The 17149-nt window shown below is 36.0% G+C and overlaps 1 protein-coding gene across 7 annotated transcripts in view; it reads left to right on the forward strand.

The window, feature by feature from the left end:
• MAPK10 (mitogen-activated protein kinase 10) overlaps positions 1–17149 on the forward strand; it is a 314404-nt gene that overhangs the window by 282479 nt on the left and 14776 nt on the right. For all 7 annotated transcript variants that reach the window (XM_017545154.2, XM_017545151.2, XM_017545153.2 and 4 more), the window contains exons 12-13: positions 14218–14281; positions 16535–16612. In XM_017545154.2, the coding sequence (XP_017400643.1) occupies positions 14218–14281; positions 16535–16612 (142 nt within the window). The remainder of the gene's footprint in view (positions 1–14217; positions 14282–16534; positions 16613–17149) is intronic.

Raw genomic sequence — 17149 nt, forward strand, 5'->3', positions numbered from 1 at the left:
CATGTGTCATGCACACTAGCCTAGGGTGAAGGGAAGCTGTTCAGAAGCAAGTGGGACAATAGCGTTGGCAGATTTGAAGTTCCAAAGGGTCACTCTGTCCATAATGTAGAACTGGAGTGGAGAAAAGGAAGACAGAAGGCAGGGGAATAGATCTGTAGTAATCTAAATTACTGTAGACATGGGCAGGATATTCAAGAAATGTTTAGAAGCTAACAATCGACATGAATTGTAAATAATTAAATTTGGAATTTAAGGGAGGTGGAATTCAAAGATGACTAATAGCATATAGTAGTGGGTTAATAAGTATGTGTTAAATAAATGAATGAAAAAAGAAAGATTCATGACTAGGGCACTGGGTGATTGGTGGTACAATTACTGAGACTTTTCAGTTAAAGAACCATAGAACATTTTATTTTCCAAGAAGCAGGAAAGAGAAATTTCATTTTCAAAGGTATGATTACACTTTTTGATGGTGTAGAGCTAATAAATTAGTGACCTACCATTTGAGAGAATTACAGAACAGAATGAAAAATAGAGATAACTGAATTCAACTTCTTTGCCAAACCACTGGAGCATTGTGTAATTAAGCTTTTCAATTACACTCAGTTCATATCATAATTAAAATTTGCATTACTAGCTTTCAAAGTTTCCTCTGGTCACCTAGTGCTATGATATCTCTAAGCAACATTAGTGCTTCCCGTATATAACACATGGAAATGCTTTGTGCATTGCAAGTATTTAAGAGAGCTTTGTTGAATTACCTGATATGATATTTGTTCAACATTTGGAACTAGTTCTCTTTTGAATAAAGCAGTAGGTGAAATGCTTTCATTGCAAACTAAGTGACTTGCCCAAGGTCACTCATCTTACTAGTGCCAGAGTCAATGGTGCTTCAAGTTCAGTGCTCTTTCCATTGTTCCTTTCAGAAAACCTGTGACTTATGAGGCTCAGAGATTCTCCCTGCTCAGTTTAGTCTACAGACTGCATTTGATTATGAGACACAAATCTTATTTCTACTTTCACTACGATTCACAAATTTCTTTGTCCTGTTCTTTAATATCATAGCGTGTATCTGTCCAGAAATCATTGTATTCTACCAAGAAATAGATGTCATTGAAGATTGAGAGAAAAATCACCTATTTTCTCTAGAATGTTTTCTTTTGCATCTATACAAATGAAGCATAATTAGGCCAATGACAACACTTGCTTTTGTACTGTATAAGTGGTTAGAGCAGAGGTCTTAACCTTTGCTGCACATTAGAATCATTTGGGAAGTTTTTAAAAATATCCTAACACCAGCCCTCACCCCAGAACAATTAAATCAGAATTTCTGAGGTGGGATCTAGGCAACAGTATTCTTAAAACTCCGAGATGATTTCAATATGCAGCCATAGTTAAACCACAGACTAGAGCAACTTGGTGAAAATGATGAAAACACAAAGCACCTCTTACTTTTTTTCTAGCCACAAGGTGGCAGCATCACAATATGTTGCACATTCTCGCCCCTCTGAGTGGACGTGGGAATTTGTAACATCGATATTTTCTCTGCTGTTCTCTGTTCCTGCGTTTGCCTAAAAAAAAATTAAAATATTTTTCAATAGGTTGAATTAGTAGCAACTATAAGTCTTGGGTGGAAAAATGCGAAGAACGCAGACTTTGCAATCAGTTAGATTTGGGGTTAAATATAGCCTCTGCTACTAACTGATAGATATTTAAATCTTTGTGTGCTTCACTTGCATACCTGGAATAGGAGGGTTATCACAAAGACTAAACGAGATCATATATGAAAATCCACTTTCTATAGCTGATAGTAGGATGAAGAAGATGTTGAGGAGAAAAAAATGGTAACGCTGTGATAGAGTCATTTACATAAGATCCAGAAAAACCCAAGATACTTACTCTTTTATTTATAGCCTTTCTTTCCTGCATGTGGGTCTCTTCCTTCCCTGTGTATGTCCTATGACTTAGTTTCCAGTGGCAATTACTTCTTACAAATAAACATGTTCTAGTCTCATTCATTTCAAAGAACAAAGAATCAAAGCCCACATTTATTTTTAACAATGCCTTTAACATTGGAAGTATATCGGCCAGATTCATAGCCAAGTCTCTGTAAAACATTAGTCCTTGCTTATGTGCAATTTCTCTAGTTCACTTTTCAAACATTGACACCGCTTTCTCTAAATTCACTGGTGGTTTCTTAGGTGCCAAGTCCAAAAAAATTGGTATCTCATGTATTTGCCCATTTAAATAAACTGACAACACCCTACTTCCTGTACCCCTGCACATTAATTTCTGTGATGGCAGCACACCTATTCTTCTGCAGCCTCCATTGCTCGATGTGAGTTGTTCTTTCTTCCCTTAGAATTGTGCATCCCAGGAATTTTTTTTCTTATAGCCCTAATTTCTTTTCTCTCTGGGAGTCTTATCTTCCACCACAGCCTTAATTATCATAAATGACTCAAAATCTATGCATTGTACTATAGAGCTGGCCTTAGTTCCAGATGTATAAATTTAACAGTTACTGGAATTGAAATTGGCATTGCAAAATCAACGTATTAAATATTAAACTGGCCATGTCTCCTCCCCACACAAAATCTATGCTTCCTCCTCCTTCCAAGTGATGGCACTACTTTGTATCCAGGTTATCATCTGGATAATGAGATATCTTGCAGGCTTTCTTTCTATTCCCTCAGTCCTCTTCATATCCAACGTGATTGGAGAATTTAATCAATTTGCATTCAATGTAATTATCGATAGGTAAGGACTTAATACTGCCATTTAGCTCATTGTTTTCTGGCTGTTTTGTAGGTTCTTTGTTCCTTTCTTCCCTCTGTCTTTTTTTTTTTCTGATAAAATGATTTTCTCTGGTGGTATGCTTTGATTCCTTACTTTGTATCTTTTGTGTATCTACCATAAATTTTTACTTTGTGGTTACCATGAGGCTTACAAAAACATCTTATAGTTATAACAAGCTACTGTAAGCTGATAATAACTTTTCACTTGTATAAAAAAAAAACTATACTTTTACTCCACCATTCCTCCCAAATTTAAAATTTTTGATGTCTCAATTAAAATATTTTTATATCATATATCCCTAAACATATTCTTTTAATTTTACTTTAAGTTGTGGGATACATGTGCCGAATGTGCAGGTTTTTTGCATAGATACACATGTGCCATAGTGGTTTGCTGCACTTATCAACCCAACATCTAGGTCTTTTAAAATTATTATTATTTTTATTTATTTATTTATTTATTTTTATTTTGAGATGGAGTCTCCCTCTGTCACCCAGGCTGGAGTGCAATGTTGCCATCTCAGCTCACTGCAACCTTCACCTCCCAGGTTCAAGTGGTTCTCCTGCCTCAGTCTCCTGAGTAGCTGGGATTACAGGTGTACTCCACCATGCCTGGCTGAACATCTAGGTTTTAAGATCCTCATGTGTTTTAAGACCCGAATGCTCATCCTCCCCTTGCCCCCAACCCTCTGATAGGTCCTGGTGTGTGTTGTTTCCCTCCCTGTGTCCATGTGTTCTAACTGTTCAACTCTTATTTATGAATGAGAACATGCAGTGTTTGGTTTTCTGTTCCTGTGTTAGTTTGCTGAAGATGATGGTTTCCAGCTTTATTCATGTTCCTGCAAAGTACATGAACTCATCCTTTTATGGCTGCATAGTATTCCAGGGTATATATGTGCCACATTTTCTTTATCCAGTCTATCATTGATAGGCATTTGGGTTGGTTCCGAGTCTTCACTATTGTAAATAGCAATAAACATAAGTGTGCATATGTCTTTATAGTAGAATGATTTATAATTCTCTGGGTATATACCCAGTAATGGGATTGCTAGGTCAAATGGTATTTCTGGTTCTAGATCCTTGAGGAATCACCACACTGTCTTCCACAAAGGTTGAACTAATTTAACTCCCACCAACAGTGTAAAAGCATTGCTATTTCTCGATAGCTTCACAAACATATGTTATTTCCTGACTTTTTAATAATTGCTATTCTGTCATGAGATGGCATCTCATTTTGGTTTTGATTTACATTTCTCTAATGACCAGTGATGATGAGCTTTTTTCAAATGTTTGTTGGCCATTTAAATGTCTTCTTTTGATAAGCGTCTGTTCGTGTTTTTTGCCCACTTTTTGATGGGGTTGTTTATTTTTTTCTTGTAAATTTGTTTAAGTCCCTGGTAGATTCTGGATATTAGATCTTTGTCAGATAAGTAGATGGCAACAAATTTTCTTTCATTCTGTAGGTTGCCTTTTCGCTCTGATGATAGTTTCTTTTGTTGCACAGAAACTATTTAGTTTAATGAGATCCCGTTTGTCAATTTTTGCTTTTGTTGCAATTGCTTTTGGTGTTTTAGTCATGAAGTCTTTGCCATGCCTATGTCCTGAATGGCATTGCCTAGGTTTTCTTCTAGGGTTTTTATGGTTTTGGGTTTTACATTTAAGTCTTTAATCCATCTTGAGTTAATTTTTGTGTAAGGCATAAGGAAAGGGTCCAGTTTCAGTTTTCTGCATATGGCTAGCCAGCTTTCCCAGCATCATTTATTAAATAGGGAATCTTTTCCCCATTGCTTGTTTTTGTTAGGTTTGTCAAAGATCAGATGGTTGTAGATTTCTTAACACATTATTGTAGCTATTATTATTCTTAATAGTTTTGTCTTTTAACCTTCATGGTAAAGATATAGGTGAATTACACATCACCGTTACAGTATTAGAGTGTTCTGAGTTTTACTGTTTATTTACCTTTATAAGTGAGTTTTATACTTTCACATGTTTTTGTGTCATTATTAGAATGCTTTTCTTTTCGCCTGAAGAACTCTCTTAAGCGTTTCCCGTAAGACAGGTCTGATGGTGATGAATTCCCTCAGATTTTGTTTCAGAAAGTCTTTATCTCTCCTTCTAAAGGATAACTTTGTTGGGTACAGTATTCCTAATTGATTCTTTAAAAAAAAAATAGCATTTTGACTCTATCATTTCACATACTCCTGACCTGTAAGGTTTCTGCTGAAAAATCTACTGCCAGCCTGATAGGGACTCCCTTAAGATTTGCTTCTTTTCTGTTGGTACCTTTAAGATCCTTTCTTTGAGTTTGATTTTGTTGATTTATTATGATATGCCTTGGTATAATCTTGTTTGGGTTGAATGCGATTAGAGATCTTTAACTTTCCTATACCTGAATATATCTTTCTGATATTTGAAAAGTTTTCTGTTATTGTTTCCTTAAACATACTTCCTCCCCTTTGTCTTTCTCTTCTTATACTAAAAAATGTGCTCTTTTGATGCTCTCCAAAAAATCACATACATTTTCTCTATTTGTTTTCTTTTTTTTCTCCTCTGGCCATGTATTTTTAAATAACTGTCAAGACTACAGATTCTTTCTTCTGCTTGATCAGTCCTACTCTTGATGCTCTCTATTAGCATTTTTCATTTCTTTCATTATATTCAGCCATAGGATTTCTGTTTGTCCTTGAAAAGTGATTTTGATCTCTCTGTTAAATATATTTTATTTATTGTTTTTTGATTTTATTAAATTGTTTCCCAATAATTTTTTTAAGTTTGCTGAGCTTCCTTAAAACAGTTATTTTGAATTTTTTGTCTCATAATTTATATATTTCCATTTCTTTTGCGTCAACCACTGGGAGATTTCTGTGGGTTTTTTTTTTTTTTGGTGGTGGTTTATGTCACCTTGGTTGTTCATGTTTCTTATTTCCTTATGTTGCTGTCTGTGCATTTGAAGAAGTAGGGCTTACTCCAGACTTTGCAGACTTTCTTTGTCTGAGAAAACTCTTCATTAGTCAGCCTGCCTATAGATCCTGTGCATGCCATTGTGTGGTCTAAGGGTAGGCCTGCTGTTGGAGTCCTCAGACAGGTTGACTGGAAGGCTGGGACAGCAGGTGGGTGGGTCTATGGGGTTGGGCCTAAAGTCTAGATCCACAAGTGTGGACCTATTGATTGAATCCACATGGATGGGCCTGAAGCCTGGTTACACAAGGGCAGACCTGATGCTTATTTCTGCAGAGGCTGGCCTTAACTCTGGGTCCACAAGGGCTACTTGGCTCTGGGATGGGCTTTGAGTTTGAGTCTGCAGGGGATAGTAAGTTACTGGGATGAACCTGAAGCCCTGGATTATAGGAGACAGCCCACTGCTGGAGAAGTTCCAGAGGCTGGGCTGTTGACCTGGCAGTAGAGTGGCCCAGAGACCGAGTCTGCTGTAAAGACCTTGAGCCTAGGGCTACGAGCTCCTGATCAGTGTTGGGAAAGATGTGGAAATGCAGTCCACAAGTACTAGCCTGGAGTCTAGGACTGTGAGGGTCTCTTTGGTGGTGGGTTTTATAGTGGCAGGCCCAGTGCTGGGGTTGAAGGCAAAGTCTGATGCTCACTTCTCTCTCCTTCCGTCATGGGGAGGTTATCTCTCTCCATGCTGTGCTGTTTGGTGTTGGGGTAAGAGAGAAGCAGATAATGTAAAACTGTCCTTCCTCTCTCTCCAATGCATCTTTTTTTATTTCTGTGCTATATCCAAGTGCTGATATCTCTCACCTGGTTTTCTTCACCCTTGTGAAGGTATTTTTGTGTGTGGATAGTTGTTCAAATTGGTGTTTCTGTGAGAAGGGGAGCACCGGAGAGCCTTATTTTTATCATCTTGCTGACATCTACTCAACTCATACTTTTAATAGACCTTTATTTCATCTATAGTAGTATATTGTTTAATATCTGTTTGAGAACACAGACATAGTTCCTGAACCATGCTGAAGCAATTTTTAATAATCAACTGATGGTATATCACAAAATGCCATTATCTACTTTTGGAAGGTAATGAAGTTTTTGATATTTAGAAACCAGGTCATTGCTTAATGAATAGTATAAGGGCACATTACTGACAAATTATAGGAATTAAATATATCTAATCAATTCTTTTGATAACTGTGCATATTGCTATAATATTTTCATTATTTTGGTGGATTGTTGGAAGATTATTTGTGCAACAAATACTGAGCTCCATTTTGGGTTAATTAACTGCTGTTGGTGCTACCGAGAATATAAGGTTTTAGAGAAAAATAGAACATGCTGGACTGTCATTAGCCAAATAAAACCATAAAAGTAAATATCATTTAGTGCTTACTCAGAGTCATTTTACCAAATTTTTTATTTTCCAACTAAAAGGTGAAAATTTAAGAAGTCTTAATCATCAAAAATTTTAAATAAATTTAGAAAACTTATTCTATGTGTATAGATTCAAGGAAATATAAAATCAAAATGTTGCACATTTCCTTAATGGATTTGCTGATCTATCTAATTTTGCACGAAGATATACCCTTCTTGCTTAAAGCCTTTTAATAACTATGCATCTTTTGGCAGTCATCAAACTGCCAAGCTTAATAAGAAAAAACAAAGCATGTTTCAATAAGATACAATAACATTTACTTAGATACAGACGTTGAATTAATAGTGAATGCACACACTAAGAGACAGTGCTATTTAAAGCTTTCACTGACATTTTAAACAAGGTAGCAGAACACAGGGAGATCCTTAATTAGGACAAAACAAACACCAACAACCAACAACTTAATGATTGTCATATGGTTCAGAGCATGAGTGGTAGGGAAAAATGTCAGTTCAGGGCTCAAAGATGAATCAAAGGAATGACTTTGTACAACTTAGATTTCTTATATCTGGCTTTTATCTCTTTAGCGATTCGTGTGTTTAGAGGTCTTTGATGTCAAAGATACCTTGACAGAAGGTGTTTAAGAACATAAGCGTTGACTGTTTGTATGATAGTTGCCAGCTCCAGCTATATGTATAGACTAACAGAAAATTGGAAGAGAAATCAGTGTGTGGCAAGCTCAGATTTGTCTTTAATGAATATCTTTTATAGGTGTCAAATTATCCAATTTAACATTTCTTCAACCCATAAGAATTCCACTATTCTGTCTTTTCCCACAAGAGACCGCAAATGTATTCCTCTGTCACTAATTAACTCTGATTATAGGCAAATCACTTACACTTTTTAGTTTCTGTATTATCATTTGAAAATTGAATGAAGATGACATTAGATAATCTCTGAACTGTCTTTTACCACTAATATACTATAATGCTGTTGAAAAAAGAATTACCTCAAATATTCAGTAAAAAATAAATACACACATTTCGCTCAATGAATATTACTTATATATATGGTATAAAATGAATGAAGTCACAAAAAAGAGCAACTTTGACCTTTGAAAGATTAATTAGGGATTAAACAGGTACTTGTTAAAGAGATCTTTTAGTACAAAGTCATGGCCAACAGCTAGAACTTCATTGAATGCCCACAGAATCCATATTTTTTAACTCTAGATTTATTATGTAGAATTCTACTCTTGTATGTACTGTCTGCCAACAGCCATATTTTATAGCTGAATTGTACATTCCTAAAAATAGAGAAAATGGAAGAAAATGCTGACCTGCTGTTTCAGAGAGGCAAAGGGTACAGCTCAATTGTTGAAACCTCAGGGATAGAAAAACATTGCAATTCAGTTGTTTTCTCTGTCCCCAAATTACTGTATACCTTAGATCTCTAATATGTCATTATCACAACATTGTTATGTAGAGTGCCCGCATATTTAACCTCCAAACCACAACACTTAAGGGAGTGAAGGGGCTAAGGGCCACTAATAATTACAAGGACAATAAGCATAAAGTGGAACTATTTTGTACAAACTGGGAAATATGGCCACTTTATTGGCTTATGTTTCTATTTCTTGTTTACAAAGATGTTCACCCTAAATATTGTTTTATTAGCCTTTATTTTCAATTCAACAGTATTGACACTGCTCTGGATTACTCTTTAAATTGGGTTTTAATAAAATTTTCATCATTAATTGGCCATATGACTTCATGATATAGTTTTAAAAATTTCTTTGAATCAGCCACGCGCGGTGGCTCACACCTGTAATCCCAGCACTTTGGGAGGCCGAGGCAGGTGGATCACGAGGTCAAGAGATCGAGACCATCCTGGTCAACATGGTGAAACCCCGTCTCTACCAAAACTACAAAAAATTAGCTGGGCATGGTGGCGCGTGCCTGTAATCCCAGCTACTCAGGAGGCTGAGGCAGGAGAATTGCCTGAACCCAGGAGGCAGAGGTTGCGGTGAGCCGAGATTGCGCCGTTGCACTCCAGCCTGGGTAACAAGAGCGAAACTCCGTCTCAAAAAAGAAAAAAAAAATTTCTTTGAATCTTAGTTTCCTGACTCTGAGGATTATTAGGGCATATATATATATATATATATATATTTATATATAGAGAGAGAGAGAGAGAGAGAGAGAGAGAGAACGAACTATATATATATATAGTTATATATATATATATACATATATATATATACATATAGTTTTCAAAGAGACTTGGGAGAGTAGATCTGAGATAATTATACTTTTTCTAGTGTCACGATTATTCTATAGTTTCTTTCTTTTAGTTATTTTGTGTCGAAGATCTTTTTCTATGTTTTTCTAATTGTTTAGGTGATGTCTCATATTAATGTCCTCCACCAAAGATCGATCTGGGTCTTTCTGGGGGCCATAGCAATTTAAAGTTTAGAAAGTTTTCAAAGGGTTCAACAGCATGCTTTCTATCATGCCTTTCTGGTTCCCTGAGAGCCAAAATCTTCATGTGTTTCATTTACAAGAAACAACCAATTACTTCCTTTTTGTGAAATTCTACCTACTTGACTCTATAACATAGCAATCTCATTTTTCATGTATTTGTCTGTCTCTTTTTCCCTTAGTAAACTTATGTTTCTCTGTCCAATCTTTAAACTTTGATGTCAGACAGGGGTCCGCTTTGGCCATTTACTCTCTATACCCACATATCTTCCCTGGGTCACCTCATCCACTCTCATAGTTTCAACAAACTTCTCTGGCTGGTAGTCTCAAATCTATACATTCTCAGACAACAGCATTGCTCTGAACTTCAGATTATATACTTAACTTTCAAATCAGCATCTCTACTGACATAACACTTAGGCTCACTTCTCTACCAATCTCATTTCCCCTTTTCTATTCTCTATTTCTTTAGATGGCTTCACCACATGATCATCTTTCCAGCAACTCAGCTGAGAGATTAGGGACTCATATTTTTCTCTTCCATCACATATGTTCAATCAAAAACCAAATTCTAGCAAGCTTATTTATTAATATTTATTAATTATTCCTGAATCTGTATCTTTCATTCACCCTCACCTTTTTTTTTAACCCCAGTCAGAACTTTTAGTGTTTTTTTTTTAGGTCATGCAATGGCTCCCTACCTCTTCTCTCTGCTTATAGTTGCATCTTTCTTCAATCCAACTGTATATTTGGCAATGCCATTCTCTTACATTCTTCAGTGGTTTCTCCTATTCTTTAGGAAAAAGTATTTCTTCCATGTCATGGTACCATGGATCATTCTTGGTCCACCCTTTCCTGATCCATTTGCTTCTCTAGATGCAGCTCTTATATCTTGTCACTTCTGACCACATGTTTTATTTTACTGTGAAAAAAATTCCTTCTTGTACTCTCTGCGTGCGTGTACACACAGAGAAACACACGTATCACCACCACTACTGCCACCACCACCAACACCCCGTTCTGTTTTCTACATATTGTGACTTGGCTTATAATTTGCTCTTGGCATGGAGTCACCTTTTTTCCTCCTCCTTTTACCTTGACAACCGCCCACACATCTTTCGCTCACTGAATAAGCATCACTTAGTCCAGTAAATCAAAGCCAGGCTTTGTTAGGACTTCTCCATTCTGCTCCCTTATATCATATACATGTTTCTATCATTTACCGTATACTAATGATATGTTTTGAATCAGCCTTACCCAAGTAAATTGCGAACTCCTTGAGGTCAGTAGTCACATTATTCAATGTTAAAATCTCAGTATTTTCATATAGTCTGCCACATGATAGTGCCCAAGACCTTTATTGAATGAATAAATTAAATAAATAAATTTTAGTATTTACTAATTCACAGTGACCATGTACGTGTTTGTGCTTTTTTCTCATTTAATTGAAATAGTTCAGACATGTTTCATCAGTATAAAATTCATATAATTGATCATCAGTATAAATTCATATAAAATTAACCATCATTAAAAAAATATGTCTAATCCATTTTAAGTTACTGTTTATGCAATCCATATGAATTTGTGTTTCAATTTCTACAATAATTTCAATTAAGGAAGTAAAGTTTAAATTTTCCAAAATAATATAAAGAAGGTTTACAGTCTTTTGAAAAATATTCAAAGGGTGAAAATCACAAGCCTTGATAACTCTCCATATACTATCCTTAATTTCCTCTTATCTTTAATTTCTCACATCTCAAATTAGTCTTATCTGCTAAGCTCCCCTAAAACACTCTCAACAGACATCTCTGGGGCATTTCTCTTTATCCCTACTCCTCATTTATTTTTAATTAGATTGTCACTTAGTAAAATAGAATAATTCCAATTAAATAAGGAAGGGAAATAGAACAAGTAAGTGCTCAAACACCAACTTCACTTTAGCAGGAGGCAGTTAATGTTTTGGACCATCTCATCCTGATGATGGCTGCCAATCACTTATACATGTATGTGTTGTAACATTGCTCTCTTTGGATTATTGGTCGATTATTCTTTTTTTTTCCATTTATTTATTTTATTGCATTTTAGGTTTTGGGGTACATGTGAAGAACATGCAAGATTGTTGCATAGGTACACACGTGGCAGTGTGATTTGCTGCCTTCCTCCCCATCACCTACATCTGGCATCTCTCCCCATGCTATCTCTCCCCAGCTCCCCACCCCCCACATGGAAGACATCTGTATGTAAATGTGCCCTTTTATTGGAGGTGACACTTGCATTTCCTCTTCAAAAAACAAACAAACAAAAATCTGAATATGTAGTAGATTTGCAGAGGCCCTCGAACAAGTACTGTAAATTCCAGTGTGTTTAAAGCAGCCCTCTTGGTTTGTTGAAAGGAAAAATCTTGGACTCAGCACTTTGCTTTTTCTCTTGTAGTTTGTTTGTGATTAGAGTCTATATACTTCGTGCTTTACATATCAGCAACAGCTGTACACTGATGGTCCAAGGGAAACCTCCTCAAAATAGCTTTGCTTCCAAAAGAAAATGGCCTTTGTGAACTTTGGCAGGAATTGTACTCTTGAGCTATGTTAAATTTTAAAACTTGAATGGAAAAATCCACTGCATGAAGCCAGCCACACAGGATCATGAGCCGGATCTATTGTTAGAATAAGAAGGAGGTGCCAACAGCTCACAGAGCTCTGGAGGCTCTCAGGGCTTATGTACACTGTATCCTGTGGGGGTCCTGGACAAGGCCACTTGGATGGGGGCCTAACCACAGCATTACACATGCTCAGGAAGAGGTAACGCTGGAAATTTACCACTTGGCAAAGCATCTTTACAAAACCAGAGTTTGGCTTTGTGGTAGTTTCTTTAGGTAACAGTTTCACAGTTTTTCAAAAATAACTTCATTTTACTCATTCACTCACTAAGTTAGAATGTTTCTATAATTTGAGAGTCTTTCACAGAGGTGGAAGGTTCTACCTCAGCCAGGTCCTGAGAGCAGTGCCTAACCATCCCATTCCTGTCACCTTTATAGGGTCAATGTATTGTGTTTTCACTATTGTCTGGGGTGGTGTGAGAGTCTCACTTTGCTTAGTTGTCAGTGCTGATGGCTGCTGAGAGCTGCTCAGCCAGCCACATGTGAATTGCAGTAGGTGGTTTACAGCCTTCTGTCCCAGTTTCAGTCAAAGGTGCTAAAAGAATATCTGGCTCCATGAGTAGTTATTTCTCAGTACTTCAGTATTATGCTAAGTTACTTCACCACAGCTGGGCAAAGCCTTCTATTTTCATGGCAAGATACTTCTGCAGGATGTGAAGCTGCCCTAGCATGCCAGGGCTAGGATGAATATTTGTGTCTGCCACTCTTCAAGCTACCACAGATTCTGCATTAATTAGAGAAGGGTCACTTTAGCCTGAGGGTGCTGTTCGTGAGCCAGAAAGTTCTCACAGAAGCCAGAAGCTGTCTCTGAAAATCTTGTCTAGAGCTTTCATAATAGCCATTTTCGAAAGGTCTGTGTCCTAATGGGCTTGCATCACTCTTACTCAGTGACTCTTACTTTTTCACAAAAACTATTGGTTTCAGAATATTGGACAGGAACAGATTTTAGTGTCCTCTATCTCATGATACCAGAAATTTGATAATTCTTTCCTGCACTCAATCTGGTGCCAGCCAATGTAGTTCCTCAGCCTCGTTTCTCTACCTCATGGTGATTTATTTTTCCAAGAGCCTTTTTTTTCCTTTCCATATCACTTGGCCTGAACTGGAGCTACTCTAGTCACGATGATAGACCTCCCAAGGTCTAAATATCAGGAAGAAGAGGTCAGAGAGGTTACTTGAGATCCTACTTCCTGGTAGGTATGTAGGTTTGTGAAAAATCCCTCCTTTTCCATATTTGAACTCCACATGGGAAGAGAAATGCTGGCTCTGTAAGTCAGACTGAAGGCCCTATTGCATCATTTCTACTAGACAGGACTTAACCAAGAGCCACTCAGGGGTTCAAGGTGACCCACCTCTGGCAGTTTCTTCAGGAAAAAAGGGGGAAAAAATATTTAAATTGTTTAGGGATAGGACACACAGCAATATACAAAGGTGTTCTATGATTTTTCATGAAAAATAAAAAGGTTGATCTGGTCTCAATATTTCTTTATATTGAAGACTAGTACTAGGTCTGTTGAGAAATATAAACTTTTCTTCAGACAAGGTCTAAAAATAGAACAAAATCTTATTAGTCTAGACAAATTTTAGCATGGTTCTGTTATAAGGCAAGTGAATGAAGGGAAAGTAGCTTCCGGGCCATTGAAATCAAGTGTTTTGTCTGCTTTTTAAAAGACCAGCCATTCGTTGCTTAGGCATGGGTTCTAAATCAGAAGATGTCAAAAAGTGAGCTATCAGGATTTGGGTTCTGCTGCAAATATTGCAGCAATATTGGGTCAGCAGCAAATATTTCAATATGAATAAGTCCTCCATAAGTTTATGGGAAAAGTTTAACTTCTGAACAACTGTAATTACCTCATAATTTATATACAGTTCTAATAAAATAAATCAGTTGCAAGGTGTTCTCATGTATTCTAAGAGTTTAATTATGTTTAGGTTATTACACAAAGATTATTGTTTGTTTTTATTTGGCAGCCTCCACCTCAGATATATGACAAGCAGTTGGATGAAAGAGAACACACAATAGAAGAATGGAAAGGTAACTCAAAAAGTATAGTTTTTGCTTTATTGAACTCAGAAAGTATCATCAAGGCTTTTCTTTGTAAAACAATGTACTAAAAGATGATTTGCTGACTGCTATTCTCTTAGACCATTTTTAAATTCCTAAAACTTCATCTGTCTTTTTATGCTAAAAGCAATGTTGTATTTGCTCAAGAATGAAAGGAATTTACCATTGGTACCTTTTAAAATGGTACTGATTGTCAGTGTTTTTCATGGTGGGGGCAAGCTTTAGTTCAGAATTCCAGAATAAAATTTTCCATGTTTGTATATAAAATCATCATTTGACACATGAAATTAATTCTGAGATGGGTTTAGACTTTAGAAAATAAAAGATAGTTAATATATGGGTTTACTCATTGGATTGATAGGACTTGAGAATTTAAATAGAAAATATCTGTATCTGAGTAGCTTATTTTTTCTTTAACACAAAAATTAGAATGAACAAATGCATTAATTGATTTTGCAGCAAAACTTTTCCAAACACATACTGCATCTTTAAGATTATACTCAGAGTAAAACAAAGCAGAAAAACAATTGACCTAAAAAGAATTGTTAATCTAAATCACTACGGAATAGAATAAAGATGAGAAAGTCAAATGCAAATTGTAACAAATGATCAGATCAAAATGGGAAGAGCTGAAGGAAAGGAACTCTTGAGCTACCTTGAAGGAATTAGTAAGTGTAATGCAGAAAAGAAAAAAATTAAGAAAATATCAGATAAAGGACTAAGAGGAAAACAAGAGGAAAACAAAGGATAGGAATAAGCAGAAAATGTTGTAAAGATATTAAAGAGGAATAGGTGTGCTGGCTCATGCCTATAATCCCAGCAGTTTGGGAGGCTGAGAGAGGGGGATTGCTTGAGCCCAGGAGTTGAGGATCAACTGGGAAACATAGTGAGACCCTGTCTCTACCGAAAACATACAAAAATTAGCTGGACGTAGTGGTACGCACCTGTGGTCCCAGCTACTCCAGAGGCTGAGATGGGAGGATCACTTGAGTCCAGGAAGTGGAGGCTGCAGTGAGCCATGATTGTGCCATTGAACATTGAACTCCAGCCTAGGTGACAGGGAAAGTATCTGTCTCTCTCTCTCTCTCTCTCTCTCTATATATATATATATATATATATATATATATATATGTGTGTGTGTGTGTGTGTGTGTGTGTATATATATAAAATAAAATAAAATAAAAAATAAATAAAATTTTTAAAAATGCCAAAGAGATTCTACTGGTCCAGGGTCATGTTGGTTAATATGGAAAAATGAACATATACAAAAAGTGGATCACGTGAAAAAAGATGCTGTATATAGATGAAGAAAGCTTGCTTTGATCTAAGAAGGGACAGGAAGGCACTCCTTAGGGGCTCATGAATAGGTGGGTGGCAGGATATTACCACCATTTGGGGAGGACATGGACTAAATTGTGAGAAATTGGAGAAAGATGTACCTGTAAAGAATGATAATTGTACAGATTATAAGCCATTGCAAAGCAAGAATGAGTAAGGCTGAGTGATTTTTAGCTAAAGGAGACAAAGTGAAAAGAACTGAAACTATCCAATTTAACTCTATCATTCAGAAAGCCAAATATGGATGCAAGTCTGAGAGTAAATGAACTAAATTTTTTAATGTGTTTGGTTTTGGGCAAGTTTAGATTTACAAATCCAAGATATGAGTATGGAAAAAAAGATGCAGTAAGAGGTGGAAGCTGTAAGGATTGGTAATAATTTAAAGTCATAGCAGTCTCACAGGAAGTGAGTATAAAAGAAAAATGGATATTCAAAACTAAAGCCATAAAAATTGTTACTAGATGAAGCTAGAATGTATTAGTAGTACCCCCAAAGAATTCAGAAAACAAGTAAAACGTGTATTACTTTTTTCATGTATGTAGAAATGTTTCATGTATGTAGAAATAAATGTTATTTATGTAGAAATATATGTATGAATAAATAATATGTATGTATGAAGAAATAAATAGTATGTTTCATGTATGTAGAAATAAATTTTTATACATTTATTTATTCAGCTGCTGTATTGGATACCTATTTGTTCCAGGCTCTCTGCTAATTATAAGGGAATATAGAAATTAAAATAGAGCAGTAAATGAATCTCAATTGATTTTTAGTTTACTCAACCCCATGAAAATGTTATTATTTCCCATTAACTAATGAATTTCCCTGTGGATTAAGGAGAAATTTGTTTTCTATAATAACACAGATAACTATTTCTTACAGAACTTATCTACAAGGAAGTAATGAACTCAGAAGAAAAGACTAAAAATGGTGTAGTAAAAGGACAGCCTTCTCCTTCAGGTACTCAGTCTCCGTGAATAACCAATAAATTAGTACTTGTGTAATTTCTTGGCCTTTGTGTAGGGTTGCAGATGGACAAATATCACACAGCTGTTTCCTTATAATGATTTTAGTTTTATTTCTTTTAAGTGTGACATTCATTCTGATTATTCTGATTGTAATGATCCAACATGAAAACTTTTTCATAAATTATTTTAAGACAGTAATGAATCCTGAAGAAAATGTTAACATGGGCTAGTTGAAGGGTAAATGCTCCTCATCAAAATTCAGAGCCATAATGCCCTTTTGACCATCAAGTCAATGTAGAGGTCAGGAATCCTTTCAGCCACAACCTCTTCCCTCATTTGTTCTCAGTGTTTGAATTCTTCTCAAGGTTAGAGTGACAATGAAACATCTACCAAGATGGGCTCCAGTTAAAGTCAGCTTGGAAAATCTGTTGTTTGCTAGCTACAGAATCTAACGTACAATTGTACATATGTATTTTCTACCGATCCTAGTAATGTGCTTTAACATTATTTGAGATGATTTACTTATTAA

This window comes from Cebus imitator, unplaced genomic scaffold, assembly GCF_001604975.1.
Source record: "Cebus imitator isolate Cc_AM_T3 unplaced genomic scaffold, Cebus_imitator-1.0 Scaffold177, whole genome shotgun sequence".
Classification (NCBI taxonomy): domain Eukaryota; kingdom Metazoa; phylum Chordata; class Mammalia; order Primates; family Cebidae; genus Cebus; species Cebus imitator.